Source organism: Microtus ochrogaster, chromosome 17 (genome assembly GCF_000317375.1).
Source record: "Microtus ochrogaster isolate Prairie Vole_2 chromosome 17, MicOch1.0, whole genome shotgun sequence".
Classification (NCBI taxonomy): domain Eukaryota; kingdom Metazoa; phylum Chordata; class Mammalia; order Rodentia; family Cricetidae; genus Microtus; species Microtus ochrogaster.
The window spans coordinates 14,325,445-14,340,274 of NC_022019.1; the positions used below are offsets into that span (position 1 = coordinate 14,325,445).

At 49.0% G+C, this 14,830-nt stretch overlaps 1 protein-coding gene across 1 annotated transcript in view; it reads left to right on the forward strand.

Annotated features, from left to right (window-relative positions):
- The first annotated feature begins 13,409 nt into the window (after nt 1-13,409).
- C17H8orf74 (chromosome 17 C8orf74 homolog) overlaps nt 13,410-14,830 on the forward strand; it is a 23,515-nt gene continuing 22,094 nt past the window's right edge. The window contains exon 1 of the mRNA XM_005355526.3: nt 13,410-13,457. Coding sequence (XP_005355583.1) covers nt 13,410-13,457 — 48 coding nt within the window. The remainder of the gene's footprint in view (nt 13,458-14,830) is intronic.

The following is a 14,830-nucleotide window of genomic DNA, read 5'->3' on the forward strand; positions in this document are numbered from 1 at the left end:
AGTGCTGGGATTAAAGGCATGCGCCACCACCGCCCGGCTGAGACAGGGATCTTACTGTGTATCCCTGCTAGTCTGGAACTTACTGTGTAAGTTTCAAACTCATAGAGAGCCACCTGGCTCTGCCTTCTGAGTTCATCACCACCCCCAGCCTAAAGTGTTACAGGCAATTCCAATGCCCACTTGATGCTCAAGCTCTAGAATCTTCTGATGTGGATTCCAGGCCAGCACTGGTCTGATGAACGGTTCTGGGATTTTAAAACTAGCGTCACAAAGAACCCTAAGTCAGATCTGGGCATGTGCCTGGGTTCTCTGTCCCTACAGATGGCCTCCACAAGTTTGCCTTAAATGAGCAGAGAGTAAAGAGATAGGCTTGATCTCAGAGATCTCAGAGCCCACTGCTTGCTGTGAGATTGCAGTTGGGAACTCAGCTGGATAGGACACCTTTACTAAGCAATACCACCAGCACAGACCCAGGGGCTAGGACACAGTGCCCCACCCTCCCAGCATCTACTTCTTCACATCTATTACTTCTGCACACCCCTTCCTTCAGCTGCTCCAATACTCTAACCTCACAGCTTTCCCATGCATCTTCTCGGAAGCCAAAAGGGATTGGTACAGGAACCCACAGCCTCAGGCCAACATCATGGGAAATGCCATCTCCACTCCCTGTCCCTGCCTCCTTGCATTGCTACCTGGCTCTTCCTGAGCCCAGACAGGGACAAAAAGCTTGCTGGTGAGTTCTCTTCTTTAGGAAACCTGACCCACTCCTGGTGGATGCACAGGCTCTGAGGGAAGAAGAATGAAAGCAACCACATGCCTGGCCCTCTCAAAATGCCAGCAAAATCCAGCCCTTCGTGGGCTGCAAAGATGGCTTAGTGTGTAAAGTGAGGGCCTTGTAAGTGTGATGACATGAGTTCAGTCCCTGGAATGATGTGGGATTTCCTTCTGTATGCTGTGATTACCATTAGTGAATAAAGAAACTGCTTTGGACCTATAGCAGGGCAGAACTTAGCTAAGTGGGGAAAACTAAACTGAATGCTGGGAGAAAGGAGGTAGAGGCAGAGAGAAGCCACGGGTCCGCCATAGACAAACACTGGGAACTTTACCTGGTAAGCCACAGCCATGTGGCAATATACAAATTTATAAAAATGGGTTAAATTCATATGCAAGTGTTATCCAATAAGATGCTAGATCTAAGGGGCCAAGCAGTGATTTAATTAATAAAGTTTCTGTGGGATTATTTTGGGGCTGAGTGGCCAGGAACCAACAAGCAACTTCCTTACTACACTGGAAGCTTTGTTTAAAATAAAAATAGACAAAAATTTAAAAGACTAGCCAGGCGGTGGTGGCGCACGCCTTTAATCCCAGCACTTGGGAGGCAGAGGCAGGCGGATCTCTGTGAGTTCAAGGCCAGCCTGGTCTACAAGAGCTAGTTCCAGGACAGGAACCAAAACCACAGAGAAACCCTGTCTCGAAACTCCCCCCCCCCCCAAAAAAAATTTAAAAGACTAAGTATGATAATGTGTAATTATAATCCTAGTCCTGTGGAGAGAGGCAGTACAGGACTGGAGGGTGGATGGACAGGTGACCCCTTCCCTTTGGTCCTTTCTGCACTGCTTCTTGTTTCCACTCAAGTCTTTTGGAGCATCCCGTAGTTCATGAGCATCTCTCCCCCTGGGGACTGGATATAGAATAGTCCAAGCTAACTGTGTTTGCTCCATTCCCCTATTTCAGGGTATATGGCAGAACTCTAGCCAATGAGAAGATTCTGAAAAAGTTTCTCATCCATTCAAGGATGCTAGTAGGGCACTCTTCTTGCTTTTGGATGTTGTCCTGTGTGTGTGTGAGATGCTTGGTATAGCTACAGCCACAATGTAATCACGAGGAGAAAGTCAAGATTTCAGAGTCTTTATCGACTATAGAATTAATGAATCATTTCTCTGGAATTTTCGTTGGATGAGTCAAGAAGTCCCATGTCCTTAAGCCCACTTCTAGCATGGAGCTCCTTATCGTGCAGCCAAGGAGGGAGCAGCCTAACTGCTAACTGTGGGTTCCGATGCAGCTTTGACCGAAAGAGTCACCATGGCCCAGAGCATCCGTAGAAGCTGCACTCTTGCAATGCCCACATCCATGGTAACTAGGTGTCCTGTGACTGAGGTTGACACACGGGCTGGCTCACCGGCATCCTGTCACAATACTGGTGAGGAAATGGAGGATTAGGGACATTAAAAGAACCAGATTTGGTAGCTCTTTGTGTTTCACAATGTGCTTTTATGGCGATCACTTCGCTTAATCTTTATAAAAATAACTCAGCATCCTCCTTTTGTAAGTAAGGTGAAGCTGAAGGAGACATCAAGCTGTTAATGGTTATTTGACATTTCATAGTTTACAGAGTGCTTTAGGAATGAGTGTAGTTATTACCTGCAGAGAACTGTCTAAAGGATGGAAGTTTGTATGCGAGGAAGGCTCAGCTCACCTAGCTGAGTAAGTGCCAATCTACCCAGAGCAGGGACACCTGGGCTTCTCAGCCCTTAACCTAGACTTTCAGTATCTTCCCCCCACCACCTGGGGAGGGGCTTATTAGAGATACAAATTAACATATAGCCCAGACTGCCCGGGTCAGAGACTCTAGGGGAGTGTCTCTCAACCTTCTTAATGCAATGACCCTTTATCTAATACAGTTCCCATGTTGTGGTGACCCCCCCCCAACCATAAAATTATTTCCATTGCTACTTCATAACTGTAATTTTGCTACTGTTATGAATTGTAGTGTTAATATCTGTGTTTTCTGATGGTCTTAGGTGACCCATATGAAAAGGTCGTTTGATACAAAGAAATTATGACCCATAGGTTGAGAACCTCTGCTCTTGGGTGAGGGTCAGGTGTGTGGCCCAGTGAAGTGCTTTGACTCCAACCCCCAGCTGATTGCCACATGAACAAGTTTGAGAAGCCTGGCTTTGCACCCAACTTTTTTCTTCTAACTAGAATTTCCTCACCAGGTTAGCTGCAGGTCACTACCAGGAGTACTTCCCAGGACAGCAAACAGGTATTAAACCCAAACAAACATTGTGTCCAGTCACAAAGAAAAAAAAGTCCAATCACACTGCTGAGCCTGAACCGTTTGGTCCTGAAGCAGGGGACCATGCTAAATGAAGCTGATTTTAAGGTAAAAGGAAGTGTCTTTGATCTAAAAGCGAGGACAGTCCTGTGGAGGCCAGGCAGGTGATTCACATTGTTGCTTATGCATTATTGCAACACAAACACCTTCCACAAGGGACTTAAAGGAGGAAGGATGTGTTTGACTCACATTTCGGAGAGACTTTTGTTCATGGTGGCCATGGAGAAAGCATGACCATGGGAGTAGAGCTGCCCATGGTGGTAGGGGTGAAGGCTGGGAGACAGCGTCCACGGCAGTGATCCAGGATGCAGAGAAGGCACCGGAGGTGGGCCACACTATAACTTTCAAAGACTCATCCCTAATAACCTACTTCCATCAATGAGACCCTGCCTAGTAAAGGCACCAGGACCTTCAAATCACAGACACAGCTAGAGATCAAGAGTTCATTCAGAAGCCTGCAAGAGACAGGGCCAACTTAGACCACGCCTCTCACTCATGGAGAATAGCACCCCAAGCTCACAGTGTGGTAGTCAGGACCAGTCTCACCCGTAGGAGGTGCAGAGCACCCAGAAACTGGGTCACAATGTCAGGGTGGAGAGACAGGGGTGGGGTAGTGGGGGGAATGACTATAGTCAGCTACTCTGTGTCAGACACCCAGATAAGTGCCCCTCCCTCAGCTTCCTAGTGGGACCCTTATCCCCCTAATGCCTTAGAGAATCTAGACCTCTGAAAGATGAAACGGCTTACTCAAGGCCCCTGTGGCTGTTGAGTAAAATACAAGTTTGCTTTCCTCCAGATTTGTATTCATCAGACTGTATCAGGAAATTAGGCCCTGCAAAGGATCCCACAGAGCAACGCTGATGTCCTGTCTGCCACCTTGGCCTTGGCTGGCTCCTGACCAGGGCTCATTACCCTTATTGCTTCTGCAGCCTTCTGGTTACCTCTTGACACACCTGCCTCTCGCTCTGGTGGCCAGGGACTTCCCATTCATTGTCCCTGCCCTCGCAGTGCCGAGCCAAGTTCTGAACACAGCTGGTGCCCAACTGATGTCTACATGCCACGCTCTCAGAGATGTTGGGTGAAGGCCCTGATCTTTCGGGAATGGTGCCATAAAAAAAAGGATACATGTCCTCCCCACAAGTCCCCAAGGCCCTAGGCCATGGCTGGCCAAATGAACCCCAGGTCTGAAGCAAGGTGAAAGTCCTTTTGGTTGCAGAATAGTTGAGCTGTAACAGCCAAAGCATCTCCTGCAAAGCCGCAGGGTGCTTGCTTAAGAACTCCCGCTGACAGACTGATTTACTGACTAAGTTTTGTGACATACTTATGGAGTGACACAGGTCTCTTGGAAGAAGTTCAGACGAAAACAGTCACGATGATTAAAGGATTGGAAAGTGTGTTTTTCAGGGAAAGGTTCTAAGGACTGGGCCGTGGAGATTGAAGGTATGGTGGTCTCCTTCAGTCCACCCTAAAGACCAAAGCCCAGAGAACAACAGAGCATGACACGGCCAGCCAAAACAGGGTCCCACCTGTGACGGACAGGCCAGGGGTCCCCCACCATAGCAGCTTTTCCTCTTAAACACACTCACATAGGAGCACACCAACACGTGCACAAACATGCACGCCCAGGCCTGTATGATCACCTGGATGCACACACACACGTGCACACCTCTCTGTGTGTATCTCTCTCTGCCTCTCTCTCTCTCTCCCGCTCTCTTGCTTGCTCTCTCGCTATCACACACATACACACACATGTGCACACCTCTCTCTCTCTGTCTCTCTCTAACCTCTCTCTCTGTCTGTCTCTGTCTCTCTCTCTCTCTATCATATACATACATGAGAATGGCAAACAGCTCTTCTCTTGTCTTGTGAGTTAAGACAAAGGCTTGTCTGAGGTCACTCTGATTTGTAAGAGGATTTTTCGAAGTCTCCAGCACTAAGAGGGTAAATAAGATTCATTGGTACTCCTGCGGGCAGTGGGGGCAGAGTCTCCATTGTCTGCATGCGTGCATTTCTGAGGATACACTTTCCGGAGGGCTGAGCTGCCATCTCCCCCAGGGGTTTGCCCATGGTTGTGTCATGATGAGGCAGTGGCTTCTGCCTCTCACCTCTCTCTTCTCTCCTTGTCACTAGGTAGCAGTTGGAGAGGGTAGGGACTTCCCCTCCACAGAGGGAGCTTTTAGTACTCAGCGAGAGGGATGCAGGGTGTGGTTCTGTGAGAAACTTAAAGCAGAACTACAGGAGCAGTGATGACCCTGCTGGAGCTAGACTCAGCGTAAACCCTCAATCGCAGGCCTGTGACCTTCAAGGTACTACTACCCCAACCTTGACTTCCCCATCACTGAACCTGGGGCAGGGGAGTGGCACTGTCCCCACCCTTCCAAGGAATCTCTGGCTATGAAGAATATACTCAGTTTGACTCTGGGGTCCTTTCAGTTATTCAATCCCTCTGCATTCTACTTCTTGTAGAAATGAACACAGATGATAACCCTGAGGCTTGTCTAGAAGATTCCATATGGTCATACCCAGGGTTCTCTAGGCTCTACTTGTTCTTTTCTTTTTTCTTTGCCATGCTTGGGATGGAGCCTAGGGCACTGCATATGCCAGGCAAGCTCTCTACTGCTGAGCCCTAGCTCCAGTGCATCCCCCTAACCCCTACCCCAACCCTGTTCTTATCACTTTCTGCTTGAGGTCTGGGTCTTCTGAGAAACAAACTGGACCCTTTCCTGGGAGCCAGCCCCTCCTCCCCAGATAGCCTCACCCCTGCAGAACCAGCTGGCCCTTCTCCTTCCATTGTGAGACCCCAAGTGTCCTGCAAAGGGATTTCCCTCTTGCTGGCTACAGCAACTGCATCGTTTTCCCCCAAAGGTCCAGGAGGAAGGACCAGTCAGGCTGTAGCACGGACACCCATAAATCAACCGGCAGGAACCTGAAACTCGGCCGCTATGACAGCACCATGTTTCAACATGATCTGCTCCCAGCTCAGTAGGCTGCAGGGAGGCAGCTGAGCCTTGCGTCACCGCCAGCATCGGCAGCAGGAACATATCCCCATTTTCTAGGACTTCCCAGCGTCAGTCTTTCTATCCCCCACCACCGGTGGCTAGCTACCCACTCACCGGAGGAACACTCAGGCATGGCTCAGCTCTCTGAGCCCAGGGAACAGCCAATGGAGGTCAGGCTGATGCGGCCCCTTTCCCAGTAGCTGCTGTGGGTCTTTTGATGGACCCTCTGGATATGCCTCAGACAGGTCTTCTGTGACTTCTGGAACTCTCTCTGCTCACTGGCCCTCTCACATGGACACTCACCACCTCAACGGCTTTCAGAAGAGCTGGATTATGACAAACCCAAGAAGATTACAGACCTCACCATCTGCAGAGAGAATAATTAGCTCTGTGCACTTACACAAATGACTTCTGGCCCTCGGCCGTTGGGAAGGCTGTGGGGACAGAACAATAGAGCTGTGTGTTCATGGGGAGCCTTCGAGCACCAAGGGTCTCCATTTGGCTTCAGCTTTGGTGACAACAAGCAGGAGCACTTAAGTGAAAAGAGAAAGGGGAGATGTGGGCCACTAGCCCAAGGAGAGCTGGCAAAGAAACAAGAGGACAAGTTTGTGATGGACAATGGTGTGATGGGTAACCTGGAGTATTTACTTGATGGGATGTAGAATCACCATGGAAACAGCCCCTGGGCATGTTTGTGAGGGAGTTTCTAGATAGAGTTTATTAAGGTGGGAAATTCCATCCTAAGTGTGGGTGGGACAATTCCTCAGGCTGGGGCTCTGGACTGAATGAAGAGGAGAAGGCAAGCTGAGTACCGAAGGCTCTCTGCTTCCTGACTGTGGACACAATATCATCAGCTGCTTCAAGTTCCTTTCCCTTCTGACTTCCTGCTATGACAGATAGTATCCTCAAACTAGCAAGTCCAAATAAATCCCTCCTTCCTTGAGTTGCTTTTCTCGGGTATTAGAAGAGCTCTCACGGTACTTCCCTCCACCAGCTGACATCCAGTTTCCTTTTCAGGGTTCCCAGCACTCACGTCAGACTGAGTCAGCCATATTGGTTTTTGTTGACCACAACCAAGGGGAATGATAGGTGCCTGGAATAATCAAATCCATTCTTTCTGAAGACAGAACAATCTGATTTACCAAAATGTCCCAGTTTAGGTCCATGGTTGCCAGGAGGAAGGGGGTGAATTGTGACCTGCACCCCAGCATTCTGCTCAGGGGAAACATAATGGGAGAAAGAGCTACCTGTGAGAATTCCTGGTGATGTTGCCTTCAGGAGACAGAAGCTGAGCAGCCATGCATTCGCTCCAGCCTGGTCAACTCTGCCATAAAATCAAGGAGGGCTTCCTTCTAGGGGACAAGTACATCTGGTCATCCCAGAGATCAAATGGGCAGGGGTGTGAGCCACAGGGATGGGGTCACTCATGTCACAATATGCGGGCTGGCTCAAGTCGTTATGACAAACATTGTCAGAGCTCATAGGCTAAAATGTGGATTCTTCCAGAACACAGTCAACATGATGGGCTCTCAGTGCACACCTGTTTGTTTTGTGTGAATCTACTACATCTCTGCAAACTGTGCAAGGTCACCAGTGTGTAAGAGATGCCATTCCCCTAAGGATCTGCACAAGGGCCAGGGAGTGTTCACTGGGCTTTGGGTTAGTTATGTTTTAGGTTAGTAAAGGGAAGGTATCATTTGTTAAATATCTATATTTAATGAAATAAGGAGAGTGGACATGGAGCCTTTACTTGGGTGGCCACATTTTTATTATCAAAACTAAGGCACTTTGAAGAGAAAATAGGGGCACTATCAGTTAGGTTGGGGACAACAGGACCACCCTCAAATAATCAGGACATCCGATTGTCCTACCGCAGGGGGCTATAAGTCAATGAGTTGGGTAGTCAACTAGACTTTATCATACTGAGAACAGATTCAAGTTATTTCATCTCTAAAAAGGTCACTGACCTGTAACACTGTATCCATCCACAGGAGACTCATGACTCTATAACACTTGCCATAGCCCAACTGCCCTAGGAACCATGGCTGAAGATGCCAAGAATTTTCAAAGACGCTGGCATCAAGTTTCAGAGTTTAAAAAAGAAGCCAATTAAAGCAAAATGTTGATCTGAGTTTCATAATAATTTTTGCTCCCCAGAGGATAACCTGTCAACTGAGCAAAATTGATAGCAGGGGCTACTAAAGTTTTATAGCTAGAGGGGCATGTGACAGGAACGATGTCACCTTTAAGGGACAGAAGGTAAAGGACAATCCCAGTTATTTGGAACAGGATATTTATGTATAAATGTGCACCTTTTGCTCCCTGTCCATCCACACAGAGAAGAAAGAAAAACCAAAAAGACAGAAGTAGGCTGGTCCTGCATAGGAAGATTGGCATGTCTACTACCTCAAAGGAAGAGACAGCACAAGGTTGATAGCTGGGCTGACCTGGGCTGGCTGGGCTCATCCACCCTCCTCAGAAACAAAAGCTGTACAATGCAGAATTCGTGACTTTCCTCTCTGCTGTGACAAAATCCCCAACAAAAGCAACTTAAGGAAGGGTTGGTTTTGGCTCACAGCTCAAGGGGATACAGCCCATCATTTGGAGACGCCTCAGTGGCAGGAAGAAGCCATGTTGCATCCAGTCAGGAACAGAGAGGTATGAATGACAGAGCTTAGCTCCCTTTCTCCTGTTGGACTATTTACTTCATCCTCTACCTATGCTCAGGGTGAGTCATCCCTCATCTGTTCATCTTCTCTGGAAACACATTCACAGGCATGGGCACAAGTGTGTCTCCTAGGTGATTCTAAATCCAGTCCAGTCGACAGTGAAGATGAACCATCATGGGCACTGTGGCTTCAGAACAGCAGCTATCAACAGGCAGGCAGGAACAGACTCTAGGGGACATAATACAAGGACGGGAGATGCTTTGGTCACCCTAGTTGGCAGGAGGCCTGTTGCTAACAGCTAGTCAGCAGAGGAAGGCCTGGAATGCCTCTCAGCAGCCAACAATGAACAGGGTGGCTCCCCCTATCAACACTGCTGAGGCTAGAGACTGGTTAATGTGACACTATGGGCCTCATAAGTAGAGAGGGGAGGGACCAGCTGCATGGTTGGGTGACAGGATCAGGGATAACCTCAGCATCTTCACAGAACAGAGCTCATTACGAGTCCTGGTTGTGAGACTCGGTTCTGACCAGAACCTGAACAGGCATAGGACAGTCACAAAGCCACCACAGTGAGAGAGAAACAAAATCACCGAGGCCAAGTGAGCCTGCAAACTGAGAGTCTGCAGCGCAGGACAAATAGCGTATACAAATACAGAGAATTGACAGCTTAGGAAGCAGGGCTAGGAGGGGGAAGTAGGCCAATGGGCACCACGTCTGTGAAGGGTGTGTCTTGTCCTTGTGTGCCCTTCACCCCACTGCCCTTCCCTGGCTACTACTGTAAGGTAAGCAGTGTTGTTACATCCTGTGTTTGCCATCATGATGTTTTCCTTCAGCATTGGCCCAGAATCAACAAAGCCAAGTGATCATCAGCTGACACCTGTGAAATCATGAGCCTAAATAAATCTTGGGCGGGGGTGGGGGAATAAGGAAGAAATCCATATGCACTATACATGAAATCAGTCTTCTTGGGTGGTCTGATCAGAGTCATGGAAGATTCAATATTCAATGGAAGACTCAGCAGAAACCACAAACCATACTTGACTTTCTCAATGCTAGACCTTCTTACTTCCTGAATCTTCCTTCTGATTCCCTTCCTATACTTGCTTCTTCTCCCTATTTAACAAGATGTGGGTGGATGCTGTCTTCTCTGCAGGAGCAGCACAGTAACTGCTCCAAATCCTGGCTCCTGCCCCATGTCCCACATATACCTCATCCCAACACTCCCACAAAAAGTCCACATCCACCCATTGTATGCCCCGGCTCAGGCTGCTTTAATGGATGGAGTTCTACACACCAAAGGACTCAAAGAGCAGGCAGTTCTGGAGGTTGGGCATTCAAAGTCAAGTGCTCACAGGGTTGGTTCTTTCTGGGGCATCTCTCCTTGACTTTCAGATGGCTATAACCTCACATTGGTCTTTGGATATCTGTTGTCCTCTTCTGATAGGGACACATACTTCCAAGTTCCCAAGGTTGGGAGTCCAATATCAAGGTGTCCACGCTGGATGGGGATCCATCATAAAGATCTCACTTACCTTTGCTGCATCTTTAAAGACCCTATGTGCAAGCATGCTCACATTCTGAAGTACGGAGGACTTTAACATGGGAACAAGGAGGCAAGGTGCACAGCAGTGCACAGCGTGCATGTGCGTGCACACTCAGACTGTGCTCCCCAGCATCTTCTTCATCCATCCCCTAGCACTGGCTTGGAGTTATGCTTCCCCAGAGAGATGTGTGTTGTAATAGGAGCAGCAGGGCTGCGTCCCCGGCACCCGGCCGCCCACATGGCTAGCTCTAGCTTATGCCCCGAAATAATTACACGGAAACTGTATTCTTTTAAACACCACTTGGCCCATTATATCTAGCCTTTTCTCGGCTAACTCTCGCACCTGGACTAGCCCATTTCTAATAATCTGTGTAGCCCACGAGCTAGCTTACCAGGAATGATCTTTACCTGTGTCTGCCTGGAGTGGGAGAATCATGGCGACTCCTTGACTCAGCTTCTTTCTCCCAGCATTCTGTTCTGTCTACTCTGCCTACCTAATTTTTTAACCTATGAGTGTAGCGAGCTGCGTGGTATCACAACTGATGGAGATGTATAATCAACTCCTATGGCTAAAGTCTGACCTATGCTATGATCACACAATGATTATCAGCTGCTTGCATATGCGTGGGCCTATGGGCAGTGCCCACCTGGCAATCCGGGATTGGCAGCCCATGCCTACTTAAGGGCTGAGAGAGGAGAGAGAGAGAAATGAGAGAGGTCAGAGAGAGGTCAAAGAGAGAGAGGTCAAAGAGAGAGAGGAAGAGAGAGAAAGAGAAGGAGAAGGAGATAGATTGCTGTGAATAAAGTCCTGAAAACTGCTGTAAGAAGAGCTCTGGGTGTTGCGTTTTTCCTTGTTGGTCGAGGGTGGACGCGACATATGAGGGCCAAGCAGTTTCTTTATTGCTTAACCAATGAAATCAACAGATAGAAAGATGACCCTCCTCCATCAGATGTGGCTACACCTTGGGACTCACAGCTCACTTCTAATGAGGCTAAATAGTTTTTACCTGCTCAGTGGCCATTTTTGAGTGAGCAGATGGATTCAGAAAGGATGCACGGAGGGTGACTGTCCCCCACTCCCAGCTGCAAGGCTCCGATTGGACACGGTCACCTAGAATGATGCTCTCTGTCCTTCCCTGAGGCCAGCAAGGCTTCCACCCCTCCATAGGCTTCAGGCTCTGGCAGGCTGAATTAACATTGAGAGAACGTGTGCAGGTGGGATAGACCCACAGCAGCACTACCCTCTGTCCTTGATAGGGTGACTCTTGTGTCAAGGAGCAGGCCTCCCAGCCTCCCCTAGTCCTGGAAAACTCTCTTCAGATAACTGGCAGACTGTCTCTTTCTCAGGCCCCTTACAGGAAGTGGGCCATGCAGTTCACATGGGGGACAGTGGAGACATCCTGATTCCTCCGCATCTCCACTTCCTGGTTCTGGCAAATCACTTTGCATTCTGTGAACAAGAGCCCCTCCTCTTCGGTTGGCCCACCTCCCAATGACCTCCTTTGACCCAACTGGAGGCTCAGAAATGCAAGCCTGCAGCATTTCAACAGAGGGTTGAATGCAGCTGCTGGGAACTCTAGCCCCAAAGGCTAGCACCAGACATGCTAGGTGGTCCCATCTAGGGCAGTCCAGTCAGGTGGCCTGTGGAGCTGTGGCTGTCTTGATGTTCACGCTCTGACTTGGCAGTTTGTTCCTAAAACCCTCTCCTGTTCACACTGACCTGGCTGCAGATGCCAAAGACCTTCTAAAGTCCACTTAACAGCACCTCACTTGGGGTTTGATTAAAGAACTGTAAAACATGGCACAGCCAAATCCTTGTAATTAATACAGGTATTCATCTGTTTGGGGGCTAGGGGAGCAGAATCAACATGAAAGAAAGATTAGAGATCTCCAGTGAGAAGCTCAGCCACCAACACAGCAAGACATAGGGCATGGTGAGCAGTAAGTTCCCCTGGCTAGGAGTCAGCAGGATCAGGGTGCATTTGAGGATCAGTGCTGCAGTTCTGTGGCTTGGTTTGTTTTCTATTGCTGTGATAAAACACTGACAAACCAACTTGGGGCGAAGGGCTTATCTGCCTTATAGGTCACAGTTCATCATTGAGAGAAGCCAAGGCAGGAATCTGGACGCAGGAACTAAACCAGAGACCATGGAGAAATATTGCTCACTGGCGTGTCCCTTGTGGTCTTCTTAGTTTTTGTTTTTATACAGCCCAGGACCAACTGCCTAGGGATGGCACCACCTACAGTGGGCTGGGGCCTCACATATCAATCATTAATCAAAAAAAAAAGCCCCTACAGTCTTACCTACTGTCCAATCTGGTGGAGATATTTTCTCAACTAAGCTTCCTTCTTCCAAGATGATCCTAGCTTGTGTCAAGTTGATTTAAAACAAAAAACAAAAAACTAGCCAGCTCAGGAGAGAACACCAACCCCAACCAGTTTTCCCAGACCTTTCTACTGGGGCTCCGACATGGGTCATGGAGGAGGGGCCAGCATAGTTGTTCCTCAGATGACCCAGGTATTTCTAGGACAGGGAGGCTAGGAGGAAGCCTGACTCATTGCTCCCAGGCTGTGGTGCTTGGGCACAGCACTTGGAGCACCCCTGCCTAGCTGCTTTCTGTTTCAAAGCAAAGTCATATAATATTGAAAACACAGAATTATGGAAGTCGCTGGGTGGTGGGTGGGGGAAGGTTGGGTTTGATCCTGAAGGGATGAGGTAAGGATGTGAAGGTCAGTATGGAGAGCAAACCTGACCTATAGGAGGACAGGGAGACCCAGGCTGCAATTAGCAGGATGTGTAGGATGAGGGAAGTGGAGTGTGCATGTGTGTGTGCGCGTGCACACGTGTGTGTCCATGATGGAGAACAGATGGAAAACTGAGACTGATGAAAGGGGAAGGGGGTTAAGGTCTCTGCACAGATGCAGGAGGATGACCTAGGGCACAGGATCCCTGAAGGACTAGTATGAAAGAATTAGGAGTCTGGGACCTGTGACATAACAAAGCCAGGCTTTCTTGCCGGGATTCTGGGAACCGAGTCAGTTCCAGTGACGTCTCCTAGCAACTGGGGGAAGCCAGGGCCATGGCACTCCTAACACCCCAGGGAGTGAAGGAAGTCTTCCAGTTTCAGGTGAAGATCTGGGTTAGAGTCCTTTGCTCCAGTGGGTATAGTGGGGAGGGGGAGGTGTCCCAGCAAGGATGGTAGATGCTGTCTTCTTGGGTGGCACTTCTAACATCTCCACACACAACCTCCCAGGGCACAATGGATGCTTGAGGCTGGAATTCTAGAGTCACCAGCCCTGAGTCTGGTGCAATGGATGCTCGAGGCTGGAATTCCAGAGTCATAGCCTTTTTGGGGCTCAATGGGAAGTCTAGGCTATGGACCAGCCCATCAGAGATGGGGGAGGAGAAGGCAGTGCCTGACAGCTGGTGCTGGGGCCCCAACAGCCCTCTAGAGCTGTAACCCACATGTGAGGGAGGGCAAAGGGGTTCTGGCTGATGGGAGCTGCAGGGAAGGACTGCATCATATAGAGACGTGTGGTGAACAGAAACTGCCAGGGGTTAAGATCAGGGCTCTAGGCCATGAGGTCTGCCATTGATCTGCTTGGAATTCCCCTAGCTGGAGCCTCCTCATCCTGCAGAGCAGACTCCTGTGTACAACAGGTCTCTATATCTTCTTTTGTTGTTATGGAAGTGGTTTTTTTTTTCCCTCTGAGACAGGGTTTCTCCGTGTAGCTTTGGAGTCTGTCCTGGAACTTGCTTCTGTGGACCAGGCTGGCCTTGAGCTCACAGAGATCTGCCTATCTCTACTTCCCAAGTGTTGGGATTAAGAGCGGGCACCACCACCGCCCGGCCTTGAAGTGACTCTTGCTTCTCCTACTATACACCCATTCTAGAAAGGCCATAGAAGTGCCACTGAGGGAGAAGTCTACTCTGTCAGTCTTCTCAGTCCACAAGAGAGCCCGGACAACCATCCAGCCTCACTAAACCTCTTCTCCTCCAGCCATTTACACTCTAGTATGAATGTATCAGGTTAGCTAGCTGAAGTCTCAAAGAGAAATTGACTTGTTTTAGGGACCTATAATTTAAAACGAGGCTTGTTGGAGGTGCTTAAACCTGGGACTACATGGGCTAGTGTCAGAACTCTCAAAGGAGTGCTAGTAAGAGTAAGTGGGGTTGAGGAGACAGTTCAACTGGTCAAGGACTCTCCATAGGAGCTCAAGGACCTGACTGTGTCTGATCCCTAGGATATACTTCATGGACGGGTGGTACCAAAGCTTTATAATGCCAGTAATAATAGGGAGGCAGAGATAGGCCACAAACCCAGACCACTTGGCCAGTTCCAGGCCAGTGAGAGACCCTGTCTCAAGAACACAGGGGACTGTGAGTGATGACTGACTCCTGAGGCTGCCCTCTGGCTTCCACATACACACTCACACATGTGTACAAACACACAGAGGAACACGGACATGGGAGCACACCCACACATGTGTACCCCCACAC